The sequence below is a fragment of the Lissotriton helveticus genome, chromosome 5_1, assembly GCF_964261635.1.
Source record: "Lissotriton helveticus chromosome 5_1, aLisHel1.1, whole genome shotgun sequence".
NCBI classification, from domain to species: Eukaryota; Metazoa; Chordata; class Amphibia; order Caudata; family Salamandridae; genus Lissotriton; species Lissotriton helveticus.
Genome location: NC_136065.1, coordinates 752,186,779 through 752,207,567, shown reverse-complemented (window position 1 = coordinate 752,207,567; position 20,789 = coordinate 752,186,779). Strand labels below are relative to the sequence as shown.

Sequence of the window (20,789 nt, the reverse complement as noted above, 5' to 3'; positions counted from 1 at the left end):
ATAAAGGGCCCCTAGGTTTCCAACGCAGAGCACAGCAGGGATCGTGCTCTGTTGTCCTCTAGGTAAATGACATGATGTCTTCAGCGTCACACAGGGAACCTGAACCTGCCTTTCCTAACCCTCCTAGGCCACATCCTGACACTTAGTGGTTGCTTGCTCTTGACAAATCTCCTAGCTGTTTATCTTTTATTTTCCTGTCCCTGCCATTCGCCTGACTCTTGCGTGTATTTTGCAGAGTTTTTTTCCTAACTTCCGTAGCTTTTTTCCGTAGAAAACATGTTTTTTTCGCTTATCTGGTTCTTACTTTACTCCTTTTTCTCAAGTTTACGCTGGATTCAGGTGTGAAAAAAGTTATTATCAGGAGTTGTCTTCGAACAAAGAGGACACATTCTACTGTCGCCAAACTGACCTTCCCTTGACAGAGCCTTGGCGTTCTCCGTGGCTTTATTCTCTTTGTGCTCTTATCTCCCTTCCGACGGTAATTAGTATCCATTGATCCGTCTGCAGCTTTCTTGTCAGTTTTCTTTTGTAGACAGGTCTAGTAGACTTTTGGGCCATATACTAGTTATCTAATTTTAGTTAACGTTGTATGTTTGTGTTGTGGCAGAATTTCTTGATCTATAAAAAGGCATACATTAAAAGCAACCAATAAATGACTTTCATCTGATGCAGAGTTTGAACATTTTGAGACTGTAAAATAAATTATTAAAGGACATAAACAGGTTTTTCTACATTACTCTTTATGTAAATACTCGGGCTGTTTATTCCTTTGTGGGTGATGCATCACATTATTTTGGCTCACGTTCGGCAACAAAATCATTAAGGCAATCATAGGGAACGTTTGAGAAGCACAACCTATTTTGTTGCGGAAGGTGTTTAAAGCAAGCTGGAAACACCCATTCTTCCTCAGGTAAAATGTTTCTGATAAAATGCCAGAATTCAATGATAAGAGAAGCATAGAGCGTATTTACAGAGAAGCGACTGGCCATTTCTCAGCCTTTTTTTTATCAAGATGTACACGACTTCTAGTTTTGCCCTTTTACCTGTGCTTCTGCTCGTAGGAAATATGTGCACTTTATTGTCTGAATACATTTTAGAAGCAGCAGAAGGTATGTAGTATGTGGATGTATGTCGTTACTACGCATGCTTTTACAACGCATGCCTTTACCAGGCAGGTTTTACAACGCAAGTCGTTACAACGACTTGCGTTGTGGGGCGCTGGATAGTGAATAGTTTAATTTACTATTCCAACTCCAGTCCCCGTGGATAGTAGGGAAGGTGTTGGATAGTAAATTAAACTATTCCCTATCCTACAGCGCCCCCCAGTGCAAGTCGTTGTAACGACTTGCGTTGTAAAAGTTGCGTGGTAAAGGTACTGCGTGGTAAAAGTTGCGTTGTAAACGCTGGTCCCCGTAGTATGTTTCTGTGTTGAACTTGGCAATAGTGTGTCTTGTAAAACAAACCGGTTTCTTCACTTTATTTGGTTAAGCGTCTAACTAGCCACCCCCATCTGCAATAGTTTGCATCTCATTGCTTGCTTAGTGTATTAACCGGTTTTGTGAAAAGTTCATTTAAAAGCTTCTGCAGTGAGTACTACTTTAGAAATGTATTAATTAAAATATGTCACACTAAATTTGTGTATTATAGTTCAAGAGCCTGTCTATTAGAATATCAGCGCATTTACTCTGGAACTGTGAAATAAAAAGAAAACGGTATGTTGAGTAGTTAACACTGAAATGGATTACTCTAACCCACAGGAATGCTGGCCTTGGAGATGCTCGGTCGGAGAGCCCACAACGACCACCCAAATAATTTCTCTCGGAGTCCCCCCTATACAGAGGATGTAAAATGGCTTCTAGGGTTAGCTTCCAAACTAGGTAAGGCATAAGAGTTTTTTTGCTCTAATTTATGTGTACATGCATTACTGTGAACCCTTTTAATCTCCTTAAAGTTGTAGTGGAATCTCAAAAGAGGGGAGGTGAAGTATACATTAGTTAAAATATGTTTTGTCCTAACGGTCAAAATGGAACCTTTTGTGTTTCTCACTTATATGGGCAGCAAAGAACGGTTTAATAGTGGTGAGCAAAACAATATGAGCAACAACTAAACAATAATCAAATATTATGCAAATCTGGTGGAGATAGATGGGCAACCTGGGACAATGCCGAACCTATTGTGTTGTGCACTATTGTGATACTCAAAACAGAATAACAAGCTTAAGCCCACCAGGAGGCAAAACCCTTGATTCTTTTCACGTAACATCGTCAGTATTAAGCCGGCGAGGAAACGTTTGGCTGAGCAGGGAGGAAGCAGAGGCAAGATGGGTGCATACCATATTGGTAGAGAATGGTATCTCCTACACTACAGCCAGGGAGCTTGTAAAAGTGTTTGTCCAATATTATGCTGACTTCTATAAAGCCTGCCCACTGGCTGACACTCCCCAGCTAAGGTATTATCAATCAATCAATAAAAACTTTATTTCGGTTTTGTTTTTCAAACCATGAAAGTACATACAGATACAACGGGATAAAATTCATTATTAAGAAAACCATCATTAAGATACAACAGTACTAGATTAGCAGCAATGTATATCAGTGCATTCTTTGTTGAGGTATGTTAAATATATCTACAAGGAGGGTTGGGGAAAAATCATTATAAATCCAAACATTTTCTGTATTTTACAACTGATTTAAAAAACTCTAATACAAAAAGAATACTATCACTATTTAATAGTTGTAAATACATTATGGCTGGTCTGATCTGATAAAAATTAAGTTTCTTTAAAAACGGCACCAGATAGCGTTTACGGGGAAATTCATACCATGTACATAAAAAAATAAAATGCAGCATATCCTGCGGAGACTTTCCGTCGCAGCCAGCAGTTTCTTTACTAAAAACAGAGTTTTGTGGCCTAACAAGCAGATGGTAAAATTGATTCAGCCGAAATCTTGTTAGTAAATTGTTTTCATATGAGGACAATGAACTCAATAAATAAGGCTCAGTGTATGGAGTTGTTTTTAACATAACATATGTCCTGACACTCGGTTTCTGAACCTCTTTAGCCTCCCTTGTCAGTTTCCTTTCCGCGAGGAAGGCCGTTTTTAATGCCTCCTCATCGCCCGTAGTGATACATTCAGGGGTTTCAAATAGCTCACCCCGCCCTAGGCTTAAAAAGCCTTTCCTGAGATATTTCAGCCAAGGTACAGCAGATGAGTATCCATAGACAGACAGTCTTTTAAAATCATATGCGTAAGGGGGATATCAGGGTTTAACCACAATTTTAACCAGCAGGACAGTGGACGCAAGGAGAAAGTATCACTGACATACTGCACCCCCAGCTCTTCATGGGCAGCTAGGTTAGATGAACCCTGAGGGAGACATAATAAACGTTTCAGAAAAATGTTCTCCACAATCTGTAATCGCTCTCCCGAAATGTACCTCCAAATTTCGCTACCAAATGTTGCAGTGGCCACGGATTTAGCATTATATAGTTGCCACATTGCACCAATAGGCTTTTTTCCCAATTTGGATGCAAAATTAAATATTGCTGCATTCACCCTAGCAACGTCCCCTTTCTTTTTCAAGACATGAGGGCCCCAATTCAGTTTGCTATCAAAAAGGACTCCAAGATACGAGAACGTGCTGGTGATGGGAATTTTTGCGCCTCCCACTTTAAATTGGAAATTCCTTTTTGGTGACTGGCCTACCTGCAAAATATATGACTTAGAGTTATTTATTGTTAAATCCCTGTCTGTCATGAAGGACTTAAAAGCAGTTAAAAGAGCTTGAAGGCCTCTTTCAGTCCTAGATATGAGGACCGCATCGTCTGCATATAGTAGGACCGGGATACCCCGGCACCCGGCTCTGGGACAGTCGGCCTCCACCTCCTGTAAAACGCTATCTAAGTCATTAATATAAAAATTAAACAAAAAAGGAGCCAGAATACATCCTTGTCGGACTCCTCTATTAATATTAAAATCCTTCGTCACGCTCAAATCTTGAGAAAACCTAACATTTGTTCTAGTATATCTATGCAGATCTTCTAAAAAATCTACAATACCACCGTTAACCCCCTTTGCCCTCATGGACTGCCAAAGCTTCTTCCTGTTCACACAGTCAAAAGCTGAGGACAGGTCCCCTTGTGTGCCAAATCGAGAGAGAGATTAAGGCATTGGGTCGTCGTAGATCGTCCCCTGCAAAACCCATACTGTGAGCCAGACATAATATTATTGTCCTCTTCCCATAAGGTGAGCCTTTACAGGAGAACCCTTCCCACTACTTTCACCATCGAATCTATGAGTGAAATGGGTCTATAGCAGTGCGGACTGCTTTTATCCCCTTTTTTGAAAACGGGTACTATAGTAGAAATCCCCCAAGACTGTGGGCATCCGCATTGAACCGTGGCTTTAAATACAGTTTCCAAGATTGGTGACCAGAAAGTAGGGTCAGACTTAAATAGGTCTGGGGGGGATCCCATCGGGACCAGGAGCTTTACCGGCTGTTAAGCCTAGAATTCCTTCCAATATTTCACCCCTCCCAAATTGAATTTTGTTAACATTAGAGTCAGGTATCCGTCTTTCATTCTCTTCATAGGTGCAAGCATGCAACTGCGCAAAATGGGCCTCCCAATCCTCCTGTAGGATGTAGGATGTAACATTCAAGGTCACCTCCTGTGTCTTGGACAAGGAATGTTTTTTTTATTGTGCCCCAAAACTTTGAACTATTCTTAAGAGTTTCAGGATCCAATAACTCATTCCATGCCTCATCCCTTAAGGCCTCCTTACGCTTAGCTAATGCTGTTTTATAGTCCCTGCGACATACAATTACGTCTGTTTGCACCCTGGGGCTAGAGGCTAGGGCTGCCCTCAAACTTCTTGCTGTTTTCGAACACTGCTGATCTAACCATTTAGGGCCCACTTCTGTCTGTTTCTTAGCTGGTACTGACAGCAACTCCGTAACCCTATTTTTTTTGTTTGAATATCTTTTATTGCATTTTTAGCTATTCTTTTAGTAAGTACACATACGTAAAGAAATGTCATAATCATAACACAAGACAGTCATTACATGTCTCCGCAGTTGCTCAGGTACACTGATGTATACGAATAAAAGGCACTATAATAAAAGCAAAGTGGTGTATACAGTATGACAAGGTAATTGGTTATAGTTGCACAACAAATCTAGATAATTATCGCATATCAACAACAGCAGTTCACTGAATAAACTATTCGTTTCCCAACTCTCCTCCAAAGGAATGGATAGGTTGGGGCAACAGATATGTTATACCTTCGGTACTGTGTATAAGCAGGTGTGACATCTATGCAGTGTATATTCAAATTTTTGTCCAAAACTGAAAACTATGAACAACAACCTGGGATTATGGTTAAAGACTGGGTGAAGTCAAATCCATGAATGTGTGGTGTAGTCGGGACAGTCAAGATCAGGCATGTGCGGTGTCGTATCCGTGTAGGGGGCTGCGGGCTGCTAAGTGCCGTAGGCGGGACGAGGAAGGGGGGGGAGAGAACAGAAAGGCCAATCTAGAGGAGCAACTCCGTAACCCTATGAGACAGAGTCTGGAAAGCCAATAACACCTTCGTATAGTGATGGCCCCCTGTGTGCAGACGGCTATTTCATCTGCACATACAGCTTTTATGTCATTATAAAACAGCTCCGGGGGTTACTTGAGACATCTAAGTCTACGTTTTCCGGCAGTTGTACTCCGTGCTCACAGTTTAGGGTTTAATCCTGTCGTTGTTACCCAGGGGCCAGTTAGATATAAAGGGTTATGATCACTGAATTTACTCTCGACAGTTAAGAAGCAATTTACAAATGTTTGCATGAGGGACGAAATCAACACAAAATCAATATAAGTTCCTTTCCCGTGGCCCTTAAAGGTGGGCACCACAAATCGAGTATAGGGGTCCGTCTAAATCATTAATCATATCATTTAGCAACTCCCCTTCGACCGAGTGCTCAAAATGAAATCCATGAGTACGTGGGCAACTCATCTCAGAGGTGCATGAAGATAGGGGGTTACCACAAGGATGGATATTAAAATCACCTACTACCATAAGATTATGTAAGCTGTGACTCATAGACTTATGAATAAAAGCATTCAAAGCATATATGTGACTTTGATCAGGACATGAGGAGAGTGAGTTATAAAAATTTACCAGACCTACCATACAATTCCCGCTATATAGTGTTAATGCAAGGATGCCTGGATCAGAGGTAGGTACTACACGAACTTTACATGCCAGAGCTTCAGAGACATAAATACCCAGTCCCCCTTAGATCTCCCCCTGTTAGATACAATTGCAGGGACAAAATATGCCTTGTATCCTTCTAGAAGAAGATCACATTCAGCCGACCAAGTTTCTTGCAGACAAATTATCAAAAATTGCTTAATATAGGTAATCCAGCTAGGGTTCTCTATCTTGGCGGCTAACCCTGCAATATTCCAGGAGACAAAATTGTTTAAACTCCCCTTAAGTGGGCTATCCCCTACAGTTCCTGAGTCGGTCTTCCTCCCTCCCTCCTCTTGATGGGTTGCAGGTCCCAACCCTCACTGAGGAGGACCGCCAATCTCTAGCGGGGGATGTGACCCTCTCGGAGGTGCTCGTGGCCATAGGTAATTTGAAAACGGGGAAAACCCGTGGACCTAATGACATACCAGCAGAGCTCTTTAAGAGAAATGCTGGGATACTGAGCCCATACCTGCATAAATTATTCATGGAGGTAAAGGAGGGTGGCACTCTCCCCCTCATCCTTCGGAGCACCACAGTAGGGGTGATTCATAAGCCTGGGAAACACACAAAATGTAGCTCTTATCGCCAGATCTCCCTCTTGGGCATTGAGACCAAAATTCTGTTCGCAGTTCTAGCTAAGTGGCCTCTATCAGTCATTACCACCCTAATTCATAAAGATCAATGTAAATTCATGCCAAAGAGGTCAACCAGGTTCAGTCTTTGCAGGCTCTACAATTGTCTGGAAACTGTACAGCATAGAGCTGACCCCCAAATGTTCCTGCCCCTAGAAGCCGAGAAAGCCTTTGATGCCATTCATTGGCCCTTCTTGAAACAGCCCCTGGTGTGATACATGTTTTAATCCTAAATTCCGGGCTTGGATAGACTTGCTTAATAAAGAAACTGTCCTGGGTGAGGGTGAATGGGGAACTGTCTGCAGAATTCCCAATCTAGAGGGGCACAAGGCAGGGATGGCCTCTCTCCCCCCTCGCCCTAACGCCGAAGCCCTTAGCTTGCAAAGTCCGATCAAATCCAAGCATTACAGGGTTTAGAGAGAGGGAGGGGGCGACTGGATGAACGGATCTCACTCTATGCCAACGATACCCTACTGTATGTCACAAGCCCACGTACAAAACTCCCAGGAGTGTTTCATATATTCGAACGATATGGGGCATATGTGAGCTATAGGATTAAATGGGACTAATCCAGCATATATCCTGCAGGACGACCCTTCGACGTATGTGTCATCCCTTGACAATTGCGCATAGATAGAGAGGGGTTCTGATACCTGGGTTTGTATTTGACCCCAAACCAGAAAGATAGCCTAGAATGTAACATTAGGAGAGAACTGGCAGACTTTCCTTGGGATGTATAAAGATGGAAAACACTGTCGTAACACTATTAGGAAGGTCCGCCATGTACAATATGATAATGCTTCTGAAACTTGAGCACGATCTACAAAACACATATCACAAGCTCCCTGGAGAAATATTAGTTAAGATAGTGGGGAAAGTCCAGACCTTGCTTTGGAGAGGAGAACACTGAAGGGTGGTGCTGCAAACACTACAGCGCAACAATATAATGGGGGTATTTGTCTTCCAGATATAAGGGCCAATTGTTGGGCTGCCCACTTGATAGTAATCAAGAATGGGTTAACTTACCTGGGGACCACCCAACCTATGTGCTAGAGAGAACACAATTCCACACCAGCTCAAACCTGCACTATTTCTACGGTGTCAAGGGGTTAAAGAAGCTACTGTCGGAAACCCAGATGACTATAGAAGCATGGAAAGGTGGATGAAATGGGATAAACCGGTTACTCGGGGAAACTATCCTATAGGTAGGGACCCATCTGAAGGAAATCAGAAACTTGAAGGGTTCCAGGGCATCAGATACTCTTGGGATTTCGAAACTGGGAGACTTCATAGGAGACAGAACATTAGTCCCCTTTAGCTACCTCCAAAGAGACTACCATCTCAACGCAACCCAACACTTCAAATAATTGCAACCCAAACATGCTTGGCAAGCAGAGGGTCTTGTCATTGAGAATACCCTGAATATGCACTGTTAGCGGGGATACTGCTTCTGGGGGAAATAGAAGAGAAAGTGGTGTCATTGACCTATAAGGCAATTATTAATAACAGGCCCAACACATTGACAAACCTAAGCCAAAGGATGTCGAAAAGGAGGTTGGAGACCTGGACCATATGGACTGGGAGGCAGCCTTGACGCACCTGAGGGAAGTCGCAATCAAATCCAGACTCTAATTCAGTTTAAGATCTTTCATATGCTTTATTAGGACAAGGCCCGCCTGCAGAGATTTGGCAGGGCGGACCTCCTTAGTTGTCTGCGATGTGAGGCAAAGATGAGGATGTTCATACAACACTTTGGGAATACTCTAACATTCATCTGTCCTGGATTGCCATAGTGACTGTACTCAATAAAACACTGGGAGAGACAATTCCTTTTGGCCCTAAGTACATCCTGTTTGGTATGCCCACAGAGGTGGATGTCCCCATAGCCAAACTCCTGTTTAGTAATTTAGGCCTCGTATTGGCAAAACAGTATGTGGCTAAGCACTTGGGCGACCCAGAACTTCCAACCCTTCGCGATCGGAGAACAGGGATGGATCTCTGCATGGCAGCTGAAAAAGTCACCTACAAGGCCAGAAGGGTGCCCCAAAGAAGTTTCATAAGGTATGGGGAATCGCTGAAACACTATAGTATTGATATTGGGGATAATTATATTTTATACATATTCATATCAGCACATACAACTCTGAAATATATCGGGGCGCTGTTGAGCCCACGGCAAGATGGGCGTGTTTTAGCGTTGCTCTGCCAGACAGGAACCCAAATCAGACAATAATCTGGGCTCAATGTAGTCATCACTGGCCCAGAACGACGGAAATATACTAAGGACCCACCCCTGCAAACGGTGGGAGAAAAAGAACGGCTGCTGTACTGACCAGGCTGCCGAAACTGCGACAACGAAATCTCAGGCCGAAACACAGAACATGGCGGTCATGTGTAATGGCTGGTGAGGTGGAGATGGGGGCACGGCATCGGGACGGAGCTGAGACGCTGCTCTGGGCCCCTGCGGCGCTGCTTGGGCCTGCGAGGAGCCGGTGAGGCCTTAGAAGAAGGGCATCCTCGATGCCGGTCGATCCTCGAAGAAACATATTAAACGGATGCCAGTGGCAGCCGGAGACAGTAGACTGGCGCGACGAAACAGAGGTGAGACTGCGCCCTGCCATGGGCCTCCGGGTGCGCTGCTGGGAACGGGCGGCTGGCTGAGTGGTGTCAGGTGGGTGGAAGAAGTATCCGGCCCTGCGATCGCCCCGCCCCCATTCCTCTGAAACCAATGCAAACCCAGCGATAGGCCGCCTACAAGGCCCGATGCGATGGGGAGCTGCGAACCAGAAGTGCCAGGACAAGACCGAATCCACTCTGAAGGAGCCCAGGTGGTGCGCGGAAAAATGGGCGATCAATAGTGCGCTGAACACCCGAAAACACAGGTCAGGAAGCTTGCGCACCTGGCTCTACACAGGCGCAGGCTGTCAAGTAGAGACAAACTAGTGCAGTGGAGACCCAGTGGCCCCGCTGCCACTAAAATCATACAGGAACACAGGGAAGCATAGGACAGTAGTACTCGGCGTACAGTCCAAAGGGGAAGACTCTACCTCAAAAACAGCTAGGAAGTGAAGCGCATAAACAAGAACAGTGACAGTACGCTGGAAGCATGGATCGGGCAGTGACTACATTAGTGGACAATGACACACCCCCTGTTAGGTTGGAAACCACACAGCTCTCCCCCTGCAAAGCGTATTAAACCGTTACAAGAGGCCTTGACGGCACGGGTGGGGAGCCCATAAGGACGGCTCTGCAAGTGTGCCACTTGGTGCCCTGACGAGAAAACTGCAAACCAGCTGTTCATTCCACCCTAGATTGACCGGGGCCACAGCGTACAAACAGCCCCCCCACTGATCATCACAACATAGGGGGAAAAGAGCGAATACAGGAAATTGCAGCGTGGGTCCATTTCTTTAAGAAAAAAAGCAGGCACTAAATAGACAAGCACCTGGCGCAAATAGAAAAACTAAGCAACACACCAACGCAAATTGCTCTGACTCTCAAAATGGGGGAAACGGACAGGCAACAGACCTGTCTCACTTTCGAAGCAAAAAAAAAGCACCCAAGATTGCACAACATGCTCATTCGGACTCCGAGCAGGACCCACCATCACAGGCAAGCGGGTCACTCAAGGCCACAATCAAGGCCATGCAGCAGAGTCTGATCTCAATATACACATGGACAAGATGGCTTCCAATTTGGAAAAACATAATTGCAGACTCACCGAGGCAGAGCAACGCATCTCAAATGCTGAAGACACCATCCAGACACTGACCCACAAACAACGAAATATGGACAAGGTACTGGCCGTTATTCAAGCCAAGAATGAGGACTCTGAAGCGCGGCTGCACCACAGCACTCTACGCATAGTGGGCTTCCCGGTGTCCACCAACACGGGCCGTATGGAATACTAAGTTTAAGAAATGCTGAGGAGTGTTTTCGACAGTGAGGAACTGTTAGCAGTGTTCGTGGTGGAACGGGCGCATAGATCCTTGCAGGCGCCCCCCCCCTCCCCAATAGCCCACCGCGTCCAATATTAGCTAAGCTTCTAAACTACAGAGACAGTGACACAGTGCTACGACTCTCCCGCGAAAGAGGAGCTATCAAGTTCGATGGCAACAACTTATCTTTTTATCCTAATTTCATGAGGGTGTTGCAGGCGGCCCGGCGTGAATTTGGGTCTGCAACATTCGGCCTGAAGTACGCCATGCTATATCCAGCATGCCTGTGGGTGGAACAAGATGGCCGCCTTGTTATTCTCAATACCCCTAAGGCAGCAATGTAGTTCCTCAAGAAAATGAGACAACCACAAACACTCTCCACGACTGAAGGCGCAGATGACTGTGACCCCCCACTTCAGTGCGGCTAAACAACACCTAAGACCTGCATAAACAGATAAGTGACATTAAAGGGAAGTACGAGTGGTCTATAACAATACCACCAAGAGGGCCTATTTAATTCTCTCAACTGCATGGCAGGAAAATGGGGTGGGTGCAGGAACCAGATTTATACCCAGTACCCACTCCCAACTACCGGTCCAGGCCAGATTACTTGGGCCCCATAGTCATATTCCCGGCCCCCTGCATTCTAAAGAAGGGTAAAGGGCTCTGGCGCCCCCCAAAGAGGGTAGACCTCACCTAGTTTGAATGTTTATTTCATGCCGCGATCCCAGGCAAACAAAGGGTATTTTGTTGTTTAATGGTATTTGTTTCGTGTTGGGTAGGGCTTTGGCATATTTTTCTCGCTGGAGTGGGAAGGGGGAGGGGATTTTTTGGTTATTATGTTAGTCACCTCGGGTCGTGGCCAGCCGCGGAAGATGGCGGATGCCTGAATTGGGAGCTCCACGGCCAGGGAAAGCCAAACCCTTAAATCTGTTGTAGGGCCTGAGCATCCGTGCCACTGTGGAAACGGATGTATAACTGTGGCCCCAAGGAGTGAGCAGAGACCCCGTGTGTGCAGAGTTACGCACCAGAAGCGAAGATTAGAGAGAGCAGGTCTGGCGGCCGGCAAATAATTTACACAAGACCGCGGCTCGGGGCCTACATATGCAGATGAAAATACAGCTCATCTACCAAACCGGCATGCCGCGCTCCGTGGCACAGAAGTGTAGCGGGCTGATCCGCCCTTAATAAAACATCAAGCAACACCGGACTGTGGCGAGGGCAGCGGAGATCCTCCCTTACCCGGACGCTTCATTTGAGCCAGAGTAATGCACAACAAAGGGCCCAAATGGTGCTGGTAGAAATGGGAGAGTGGCACCGCAGGCGGTGACTAGAAGAGGCAGCAGGTACTGGCCTCAAAGTAGATTGGGGGCAAACAAACTGTTTTATGGACTGCAAGCCCTCCCCCCCCGCCCTAGCGGCGGTGAGTCAACGTCATTGGTGAAGAACAGGCATTCCTTACTCCTGCCGCCAGCCAGGAGAAATGATATGCCCGACGGGGCGCGGACCTCAGACATAACCGGGCCCTAAATTGGGCTGTTGAGGATCAGGATCTGGAATGAAGTTGGTGCAACAAAGAGCCAAGCACTATGAACTGATTAGCACTTGCAGGTGAGGGCTCAAGTGTAGGGGCCACGTAGTTTCAAGGTGACCTACCAGCCAGTCCCAGGTAGCTGAGCAGCATAAATGTAATTCATGCGGTGCTGAAACAAGTAGCGGCCTAGGCTACAAGTGGATGTGGCAATCTCTAGCTGTAGTCACTGGGTGTGGCGACTAGAGCAATGGGTCAGACATGGTGTGACTGCCAGCAAAGTCAGGTGAGGTCAGCTCTAGAGGCTTTCTAAGCAAAGTAGAGCGCAAGACATGCTGGGGACCCTAGTAGTAGCGATAACACACTGCAGAGACTTGGTGGATGGTGAAGCAGCCGGCATGTGAAGGACAAAAGGAAAGCTGGTGGACCAAGGCCTACCGGGAGAAACCAGCTCCAACCCACGGTACGACTCCCCAAATAGGCAGGAGGTAATCCCAGATACCCTGATGCAGGCAGAGCAGCCTGCAGACAAAGTAGACATTATACTGCAGGAAATATGGGAATCAAGAAAAGTGTTGGAGCAAAAATTGGGCAGCCTTATAACAGATATGAGCTTACTTCGTGTAGACCACAAAAAACTGGTTCAAAGGGTACAGACCCATGCAACAGCCCTATCAGATATCACACCCTGGCGAAAGGCGTAGTCGGAAATGGTCACACGGCTGCAGAGGCAAATAAAGGAGCTCCAAGATAAAGTGGATGATGCAGAAGGGCGGGCACGCAGAAGTAACATCCTAATAGTTGGAATGCCTGAGAAAAGAGAAGGCCGGGACCCCGCTCGTTTCATTGAAAACTGGTTGTGCGCGGAAGTGGCGCCTGAAGGAACAGGAATATTTACCGTGGAGAGGGCTCATAGAGTACCAACGGGGGTGAGGACCCCTGGGATGCCACCACAGCCGATAGCAAAAATCCTGAACTATACGGATAGAGACACACTACTCTGCCAAGCATGAGAAAAAGTACCACTCTTTTACAAAAATTCTAGGGTCTCCGTGTTACCTGACTACACAATGCAGGTTCAAAGATAACGGGAAGCTTTCTTCGGAGTTAAGCAGCACTTACAACAACTTAAGCTGCGATATGTGCTGATATTTCCTGCCAGACTGAAAATAATGCATGACAATGCAAGTCATTTTTTTGAAGATGGAGAGGCAGCGTGGCAATGGATTGAGATTAACTTTCCAAATCTGGCGAAATTTCGATGAACACCGGCAGCCTCGGAGGCTGAGTCAGCGTCGCAGGCACATAGGTCCAAGGAATACAGGGCAGCAGATGACGCGGAATGAGAGGGCACTTGCTCTTGAACAGAAGATTGCAAGCAAGAGAGCAGAGCTGAGAGCACCAGCAGCATGGAGAACAACTGGAGAAGCCAGCAGGCGGGAATCATCATCAGAGGGTGCACCAGCAACGGACACAGGAACTAGCCAGCCACGAAGGAACACAGCACATCATGTGAGTAGGTTATATCAAGTAATGTGGGCCCCCCTGGACCAATACCCAATGGCGGGATGTCTGTCCCTGGACATGAGACAGGTGTTTGACACGCTGAGTTGGGAGTATATGCTAGCGGCATTAGGACTGTACAGTATACCAGTTGAATTTCTGAAGTGGATCCGACTACTGTATACGACACCAATGACCCGGGTATGATCAGGCAAGCATATTTCTAGTGAGTACAAGATTTACAGTGGCACAAGACAGGGATGTTTAAATATGAAGGGAGGTACCCTTTTTTTGGAAAAGGAATGGGTAGACACATCAAGACAACAGGAATTTCCTTTTCAAAACTATTCTTTTATGAAAAAAGGGGGGGATAGAGACAGGGTTTGCACAGATTACCAAATTTACAAAACTAATTTTATACAATAAAATTATATATGTTAAGAAGGCTCACATATGACTCAATACCAGAATCTAGTATGTATCATGTTTTATTATTATTATTGTTATTCAGTTACCAGTGCATTATTGTCATCATTATCAAAAGTTAAAAACACTTGAACATATTATTTATTAAAAATTATACATTTAAACATTAAATTCAAAAAGCAAAATTGTGCAGTCAGTATGTACTTAAAAACCATGATATTCTTGTGAAACAAATTGTCGACGCGGCGTTTCGGTGTTCTACAATATCAGTACCTTCTTCAGGACATTGATTTCAGTTATTAAAAACATCTAATTGGTCTCTTAAAGAGACCTATAGTTTGTATAATTCAGGGCTTTTTGAGCTTGCTGGTAGTTCAAGCTCTAAAGAGTATTTACTTCCTTATGTCAATCTCCTTATCTTCTTATAGGATATGACTTCATCTTCTGTAAATCTTAAAAATCATCTGTATCTTCAAAAATCATCTGTATCTTCTTCTGCACTGGTTTTGTGCCAAGTTGCGATGGAAAGGACGTGTTGGGGCTTAAAGCTTCTTACTTCTTAAAGTCTTGGAGCCTAATACTTATTCTCCTTTGGTCCCCTATTATTTAGTTGAGGGACTCTTCTATTAAGGTTTCTATCCTTTGAAGTTGTAAAAAAGGAGAATTCCTGGTAGACGTCCTTCCCTCTGGCTTCTTCAGAGCAAAAAGCCAGAGGGAAGCTCTAACACGTCCTTCCAACATCTCATCCAATAATAAGAAAGCAAATACTTCGCAACCTAGCGGGTCGGGTGCTTCGGCTCCGACGCCGTCGGGTGCTTCGGCCCCGGCGCTGCCGGCGACTTTGGTCCCGGCGCCGCAGGCCCTCACTGGATCCGCTTCCGGATCCGGGTCGTCGCCGGTCGACCTCACGACCGCGCCGGCCCTGCAGGTGTCGCCCCCGGTGCCCGCTATGGACGCCGTCCCCAATCTTCCCTTCGGTCCGGATCTGACGCTGGAGCGGCGCCGCTGGGCGCCGCTCCCGACGGCCTTTGGAGATTTCTATTTCCACGAACCGGCCCCATCTGTTGACCCTGCTTTGCAGGAGATGGGTGACGAGGGTGATTGGGAGGGGTCTGTGGACCCTCTGGCACAAGAGTGCCAGTCTCAACAGGACTGGACATATGAGCTTGGGCAGGCCAGTGGAATTGACACTTTGCCAGACACTGGATTTGTCTCCCCTCCCACCGTGGCTACGGAGGAGGGGGCTACTTACAGTGTAGTGTTGATGAGGGCGGCCAAGGCCTTACACCTTGAGCTCCCCGTCGCGGCCTTAAGGACTAACCTCCTCACTGAGGTCCTTAAACAGCAGGCAAGCTCCACTGAGCCTCTGCTGCCGTTTAATGAGGCCTTGTGTTACGTTCTTGTGGGCACTTGGTCCATTCTATCCACAGGTCCGCCTGTGGATAGGAAAGTGGCCAGATGCTACCGCTTGGCCCCGGGCGACCCTAGCTTTTTGTCCACCCTGGTCATCCAGGCCTCCACTTCCCAGACCGCATTCCCGACGGCTCCGCCCGATCGGGAATCTAAGAGGTATGAACAATTCGGGAAGAAAGTGTTCTCGTCCCTGAGTTTGGGACTGCGGTCTGTCAATACCGCATGCCTCTTGGGCCGCTACACCCACACCCTGCCACAATGTCCGGAGGAGGTCCGGGCTAAACTCGCCCAAGCCCTTGTGGAGGGCCGAGATGCAGCACGATATTCCATCCGGTGTGGGCTGGATACCTCTGACTCACTGGGCAGGGCGATGGCAACGACGGTGGCGGTTCAACGCCACGCCTGGTTGAGGTCTGCCAACTTTTCGGCCGATGTCCAGGCCACTCTTCTGGACATGCCGTTCGATGGCCGTCGCCTCTTTGACGACAATGCGCTTGAGCGTTTTAAGGACTCCAGGGCTACGGCCAAGTCTTTGGGCCGCTCGGCCACATGCCCAGCAATTGGGTGCCTTGCGCTCCTTTCGTGGACACGGAAGGGGCGCCCCCACACGTGCTGCCAGCCACGCTCCGCAGAATGTTCAACAGCGCGGTGGAGGCCGTGGAAACCGCCGTGGCGGCAGTCGGGGACAACGGCGAAGCCAGACCACACCTCCCCCAGCAGCACATGCTTCAAAACCTTCCTAGTCCGTGTTTTCAGGCCCATGTGACACCAGTGGGGGGCAGGGTTCGCCATCACCTCTTCCACTGGCGCACTGTCACGTCGGACAGGTGGGTGCTGCAAATCGTCCGAAGGGGCTACTCCCTCCCCTTCGAGCCGACCCCTCCAGCCATGCCACCGCAATTCCACCGCGTGTCGGGGGATCACTTGCAACTTCTGCAAGAGGAAGTCACGGCCCTCTTGGCCAAGGGGGCCATCGAGCGCGTTCCTGGGCCAGAAGTAGGGTGTGGTTGTTACTCCCACTACTTTCTGGTACCCAAGAAGGGCAAAGGGGGCCTACGCCCTATCTTGGACTTACGGAACGTCAACGGCTTCCTCCGGAAGGAGAAGTTCAAGATGCTGACTTTGGCTCAGGTCTTAGCTGCCCTGGACCCCGGAGACTGGATGATAGCGTTGGACTTGCAGGACGCTTATTTTCACATCCCTGTCCTGCCGGCCCACCGGCGTTACCTGCGGTTCACGGTAGGCCACGAGCACTTTCAGGTTACCGTGCTCCCCTTCGGCCTTACAAGCGCCCCACGAGTGTTCACAAAAGTGATGGCGGTGGTCGCAGCTCATCTGCGCAGGTTAGGGGTGTCAGTCTTCCCCTACCTCGACGACTGGTTGTTGAAGGCGGGCTCGCCCCAGACAGTCATCAGCCACCTCCAGACTACGGCCGACCTCCTGCACTTGCTGGGGTTCTCCATCAACGTGCCGAAGTCGCACCTGAGTCCCTCTCAGAAGCTCCTCTTCATCGAAGCGGTTCTAGACTCTGCGCAGTTTCTGGTTTATCCTCCCGAACAGCGGGTTCGGGATATTCAGGCTCTGATTCCGATCTTTCAGCCTTTATCCCGAGTCTTGGTCAGGTTGACGCTGCGGCTTCTGGGGCTGATGGCCTCCTGCATCCTTCTGGTGCATCACGCCCGGTGGCGGATGCGGGCTCTGCAGTGGGACCTGAAGTTTCAGTGGGCCCAGCATCAGGGCAACTTGTCCGATCATGTCTTGATCTCGGAGGGCACTGCAAGACAGTTGCAGTGGTGGCTCACGGACCGCGATTGGGTCAGTGGCAGATCCCTCTCCCTACCCCACCTGGAGCACGTGGTTGTGACGGACGCGTCCCTCCAGGGCATGGGAGAGGCAGAGATCAGAGGCCTCTGGTCTCCGGCGGAGTCCCGGCTCCATATCAACCTTTTGGAGCTGCGGGCGATCCAACCAGCACTGAAGGCATTCCTCCCCTCTGTCCGGGGGAGTGTAGTGCAGGTGTTCACGGACAACACCACCGCCATGTGGTACTGCAACAAACAGGGCGGGGTGGGGTCGTGTACCCTATGCCAGGAGGCTCTGCGCCTCTGGCAGTGGCTGGAACATCAGGGCGTGACCCTGGTGGTTCAACACCTGGCGGGTTCTCTGAACACCAGGGCGGACAAACTCAGCCGTCGGTGCATGATGGATCACGAATGGCGTCTGAACTCTGACGTGGCACAAGGCCTCTTTCAGCAGTGGGGAGAGCCTTGGTTAGATCTATTCGCCACAGAAGAGAACGCGCAATGTCATCAGTTCTGCGCGTTGGAATTTCCAAGGCGGCACTCGCTCGGAGACGCTTTTCGTCGCGAGTGGAGTTGCGGTCTATTGTACGCCTTTCTGCCTATACCACTTCTGCCCAGAGTGCTGAAGAAGATCAGGCACGACCGGGCCCAGGTTATCCTTGTGGCTCCGGACTGGGCACGAAGATACTGGTATCCCGAGCTACTCAGCATGTCAGTCGATCCCCCGATTTGTCTGCCTCTTCGGGAGGACCTTCTGTCGCAGCAGCAGGGGACGGTTCTCCACCCGAACCTGTCCAGTCTCCACCTACAAGCTTGGAGATTGAGCGGCGGCAGTTGAGGCCATTTGACTTGCCTCCTGAAGTCTGTAATGTCATTCTGGCAGCCAGGCGTCCCTCCACAAAGTCGGTATACGCCGGCAGGTGGAACAGATTTGTGGCATGGTGCACAGCAAAGGCTGTGGATCCACTCTCTGCACCCCTTTCTGAGGTTCTCCTCTTCCTTCTTTCTCTTGCCCAGCAGGACTCTGCTCTGGACACTATCAAGGGGTACCTTTCTGCCCTTTCCACCTTCTTAAGGCTACCTGATCAGCCTTCCTTGTTCAAGTCCCCCATTGTAAATAGGTTTTTGAAGGGCATCACACACATGTTCCCTCCTGTTCCTTTTGTGATGCCCCAGTGGGACTTGAACCTTGTTCTTACTTACTTAATGTGTGCACCCTTTGAGCCGCTCCATAACTTTCCTCTCCGTCTTCTTACTCTGAAGACTGCTTTCCTGGTTGCCATCACCTCTGCCAGGAGAGTGAGTGAGCTCCAGGCTCTTTCTTCCACACCTCCTTTCCTCTCTGTCCATCCGGACAAGGTTGTGTTGCGGACAAGACCCTCTTTCCTGCCCAAGGTTGTCACGGCCTTCCACATCGGGCAGTCCATTACCTTGCCCACCTTCTTTCTGCCTCCGCATTCCTCGAAAGAGGAAGAGAGGCTCCACCGTCTCGACCCAAAACGTGCGCTCTCTTACTATCTGGATCGCACACGCCAGTTCCGGGTGGATGACCAACTCTTTGTTGGTTACGTGGGCGCTAAGAAGGGAAAGGCTGTGCACAAGCGGACCATCTCTCGGTGGATCATCTTGTGTATCCAGGCATGTTACTCCTTGGCTAAAAAGGAGCCCCCTGTTGGATTGAGGGCTCATTCCACTAGGGCCACGGCGACTACAACTGCCCTGGGCCGGGGAGTGCCCTTGCAGGACATTTGCCAGGCAGCTACGTGGGCCTCGCTGCACACGTTTGCAATACACTATTGCCTGGACAGCCAAGTCCGGAGGGATGGCTTCTTTGGCTGTTCCGTCCTCCAGGACTTTCTGGTGTGATTTTTATTTTTTTTGTAAACTTCTTTATTTGCGACTGCATCGTATATCACAGTACGTAGTATGATATTATAAACAAAGTACAGTCTTTTAACTTTTTCCCCCACCCCATATTTTCCCCTCGTTTGTTTTTGCACCATTTCCATTACGCTTGCAGCCAAGAACACAAAGAACATGCACATCATTATTAAGCACCTCTCCAACGCCTCCTCCCCTGTCCCCTCCCAGCCCTCCCTATGCGTCAGTCCCCAAAGTCCAGCGCCTAAGTAGTCCCCCAGTACGAACAGCTGAGTCCATTGCATTAATATCTCCCAGCCCCAAATGCTCACTCCCTCTCTGATACCCAAGCCTGCAAGTGTCTGCGATCTCTCATAGTCCTCCATCAAGCTGTCTCCATTTGCCCCATACTCTACGTAATTTTTTCGGGCAGCCCCTCGCCCGATATGTGACCCTTTCGGCTGCCATGTATAGGTCCATGCCCCTTCTCCATTCCTCAAGCAGCGGAGCATCAGGCGCCCCCCATTTCCTAGCTATATCCCTTTTGGCCACAACCAGGGCCAGCCCCAGAAAAATTAGGAGAGGGCGTGCTAGATCAACATCATTGGTCATTCCTAATAGTACTACTTTCGGGTCCGGCGGGATGTCTGTCTCCAGCACCTCCCCCAGTTCAGCTAAGACCTCCCCCTAATACGTTTGAATGCGGGGACAGGACCAAATAGTGTGCAGGAAGTCTACCCTATCATGGCCACTGCGTAGACAGCACGAGTCTGGTATCCTCCCCATTCTATAAAGCCGTACTCTATCAAAATATGACTTATGCAGGACCTTAAATTGGATCAGACGGAAGCGTGATTTGATCGCTACCTCTCTAGGGTGCATCAGTATTACCCCCCAGTCTACATCATCCATTTCTCTCACCTCCCGTACCCATGTGTTCCTAAGGTCTATTATTCATGATGGTTTTATATGTCAGGGACACAGCTTTCCCCGGGATTTGTTCCTGTAAAAGGCGGCCTTCTAGTGGGGCATATTCGGGGAGTGCCTCCAGTGATGGCCATTCCGCCCTCCATGCATGTCTGAGTTGCATATATTTAAAGAGCTGGCCGTGGTGGAGTGACGGGAAGGATTGTAACACTCCTTTTTTAATCACATCCCCCAGAGTAGAGATACCAATGGCATCCCACTCTCGGAACCCCTTCAACTTGTGTAATTACTTCAACCAGGTGCAGTGCCACAATGGGGTTTGCTTCGTCGGTTTGTGTTCCCACTGCGTTGCCTTTGTCGCCCTCTTCCATCCTCCCAGCGTGATTCTAGTAGCCGGTAGTAATCTGGCCTGCCCCCTTCCTCCATAGATGTAATGAAGACAGCTGTGGCTGCCCATCTTGTGTCGTTCTAGTGCATAGGTGGGGTGTGTGGTGGGTGTGTGAAGCCATTCA

At 48.3% G+C, this 20,789-nt stretch overlaps 1 protein-coding gene across 3 annotated transcripts in view; it reads left to right on the top strand.

Annotated features, from left to right (window-relative positions):
• ZSWIM8 (zinc finger SWIM-type containing 8) overlaps positions 1–20,789 on the top strand; it is a 2,353,271-nt gene that overhangs the window by 2,231,139 nt on the left and 101,343 nt on the right. For all 3 annotated transcript variants that reach the window (XM_078643224.1, XM_078643226.1, XM_078643225.1), the window contains one exon: positions 1,758–1,877. In XM_078643224.1, coding sequence (XP_078499350.1) covers positions 1,758–1,877 — 120 coding nt within the window. The remainder of the gene's footprint in view (positions 1–1,757; positions 1,878–20,789) is intronic.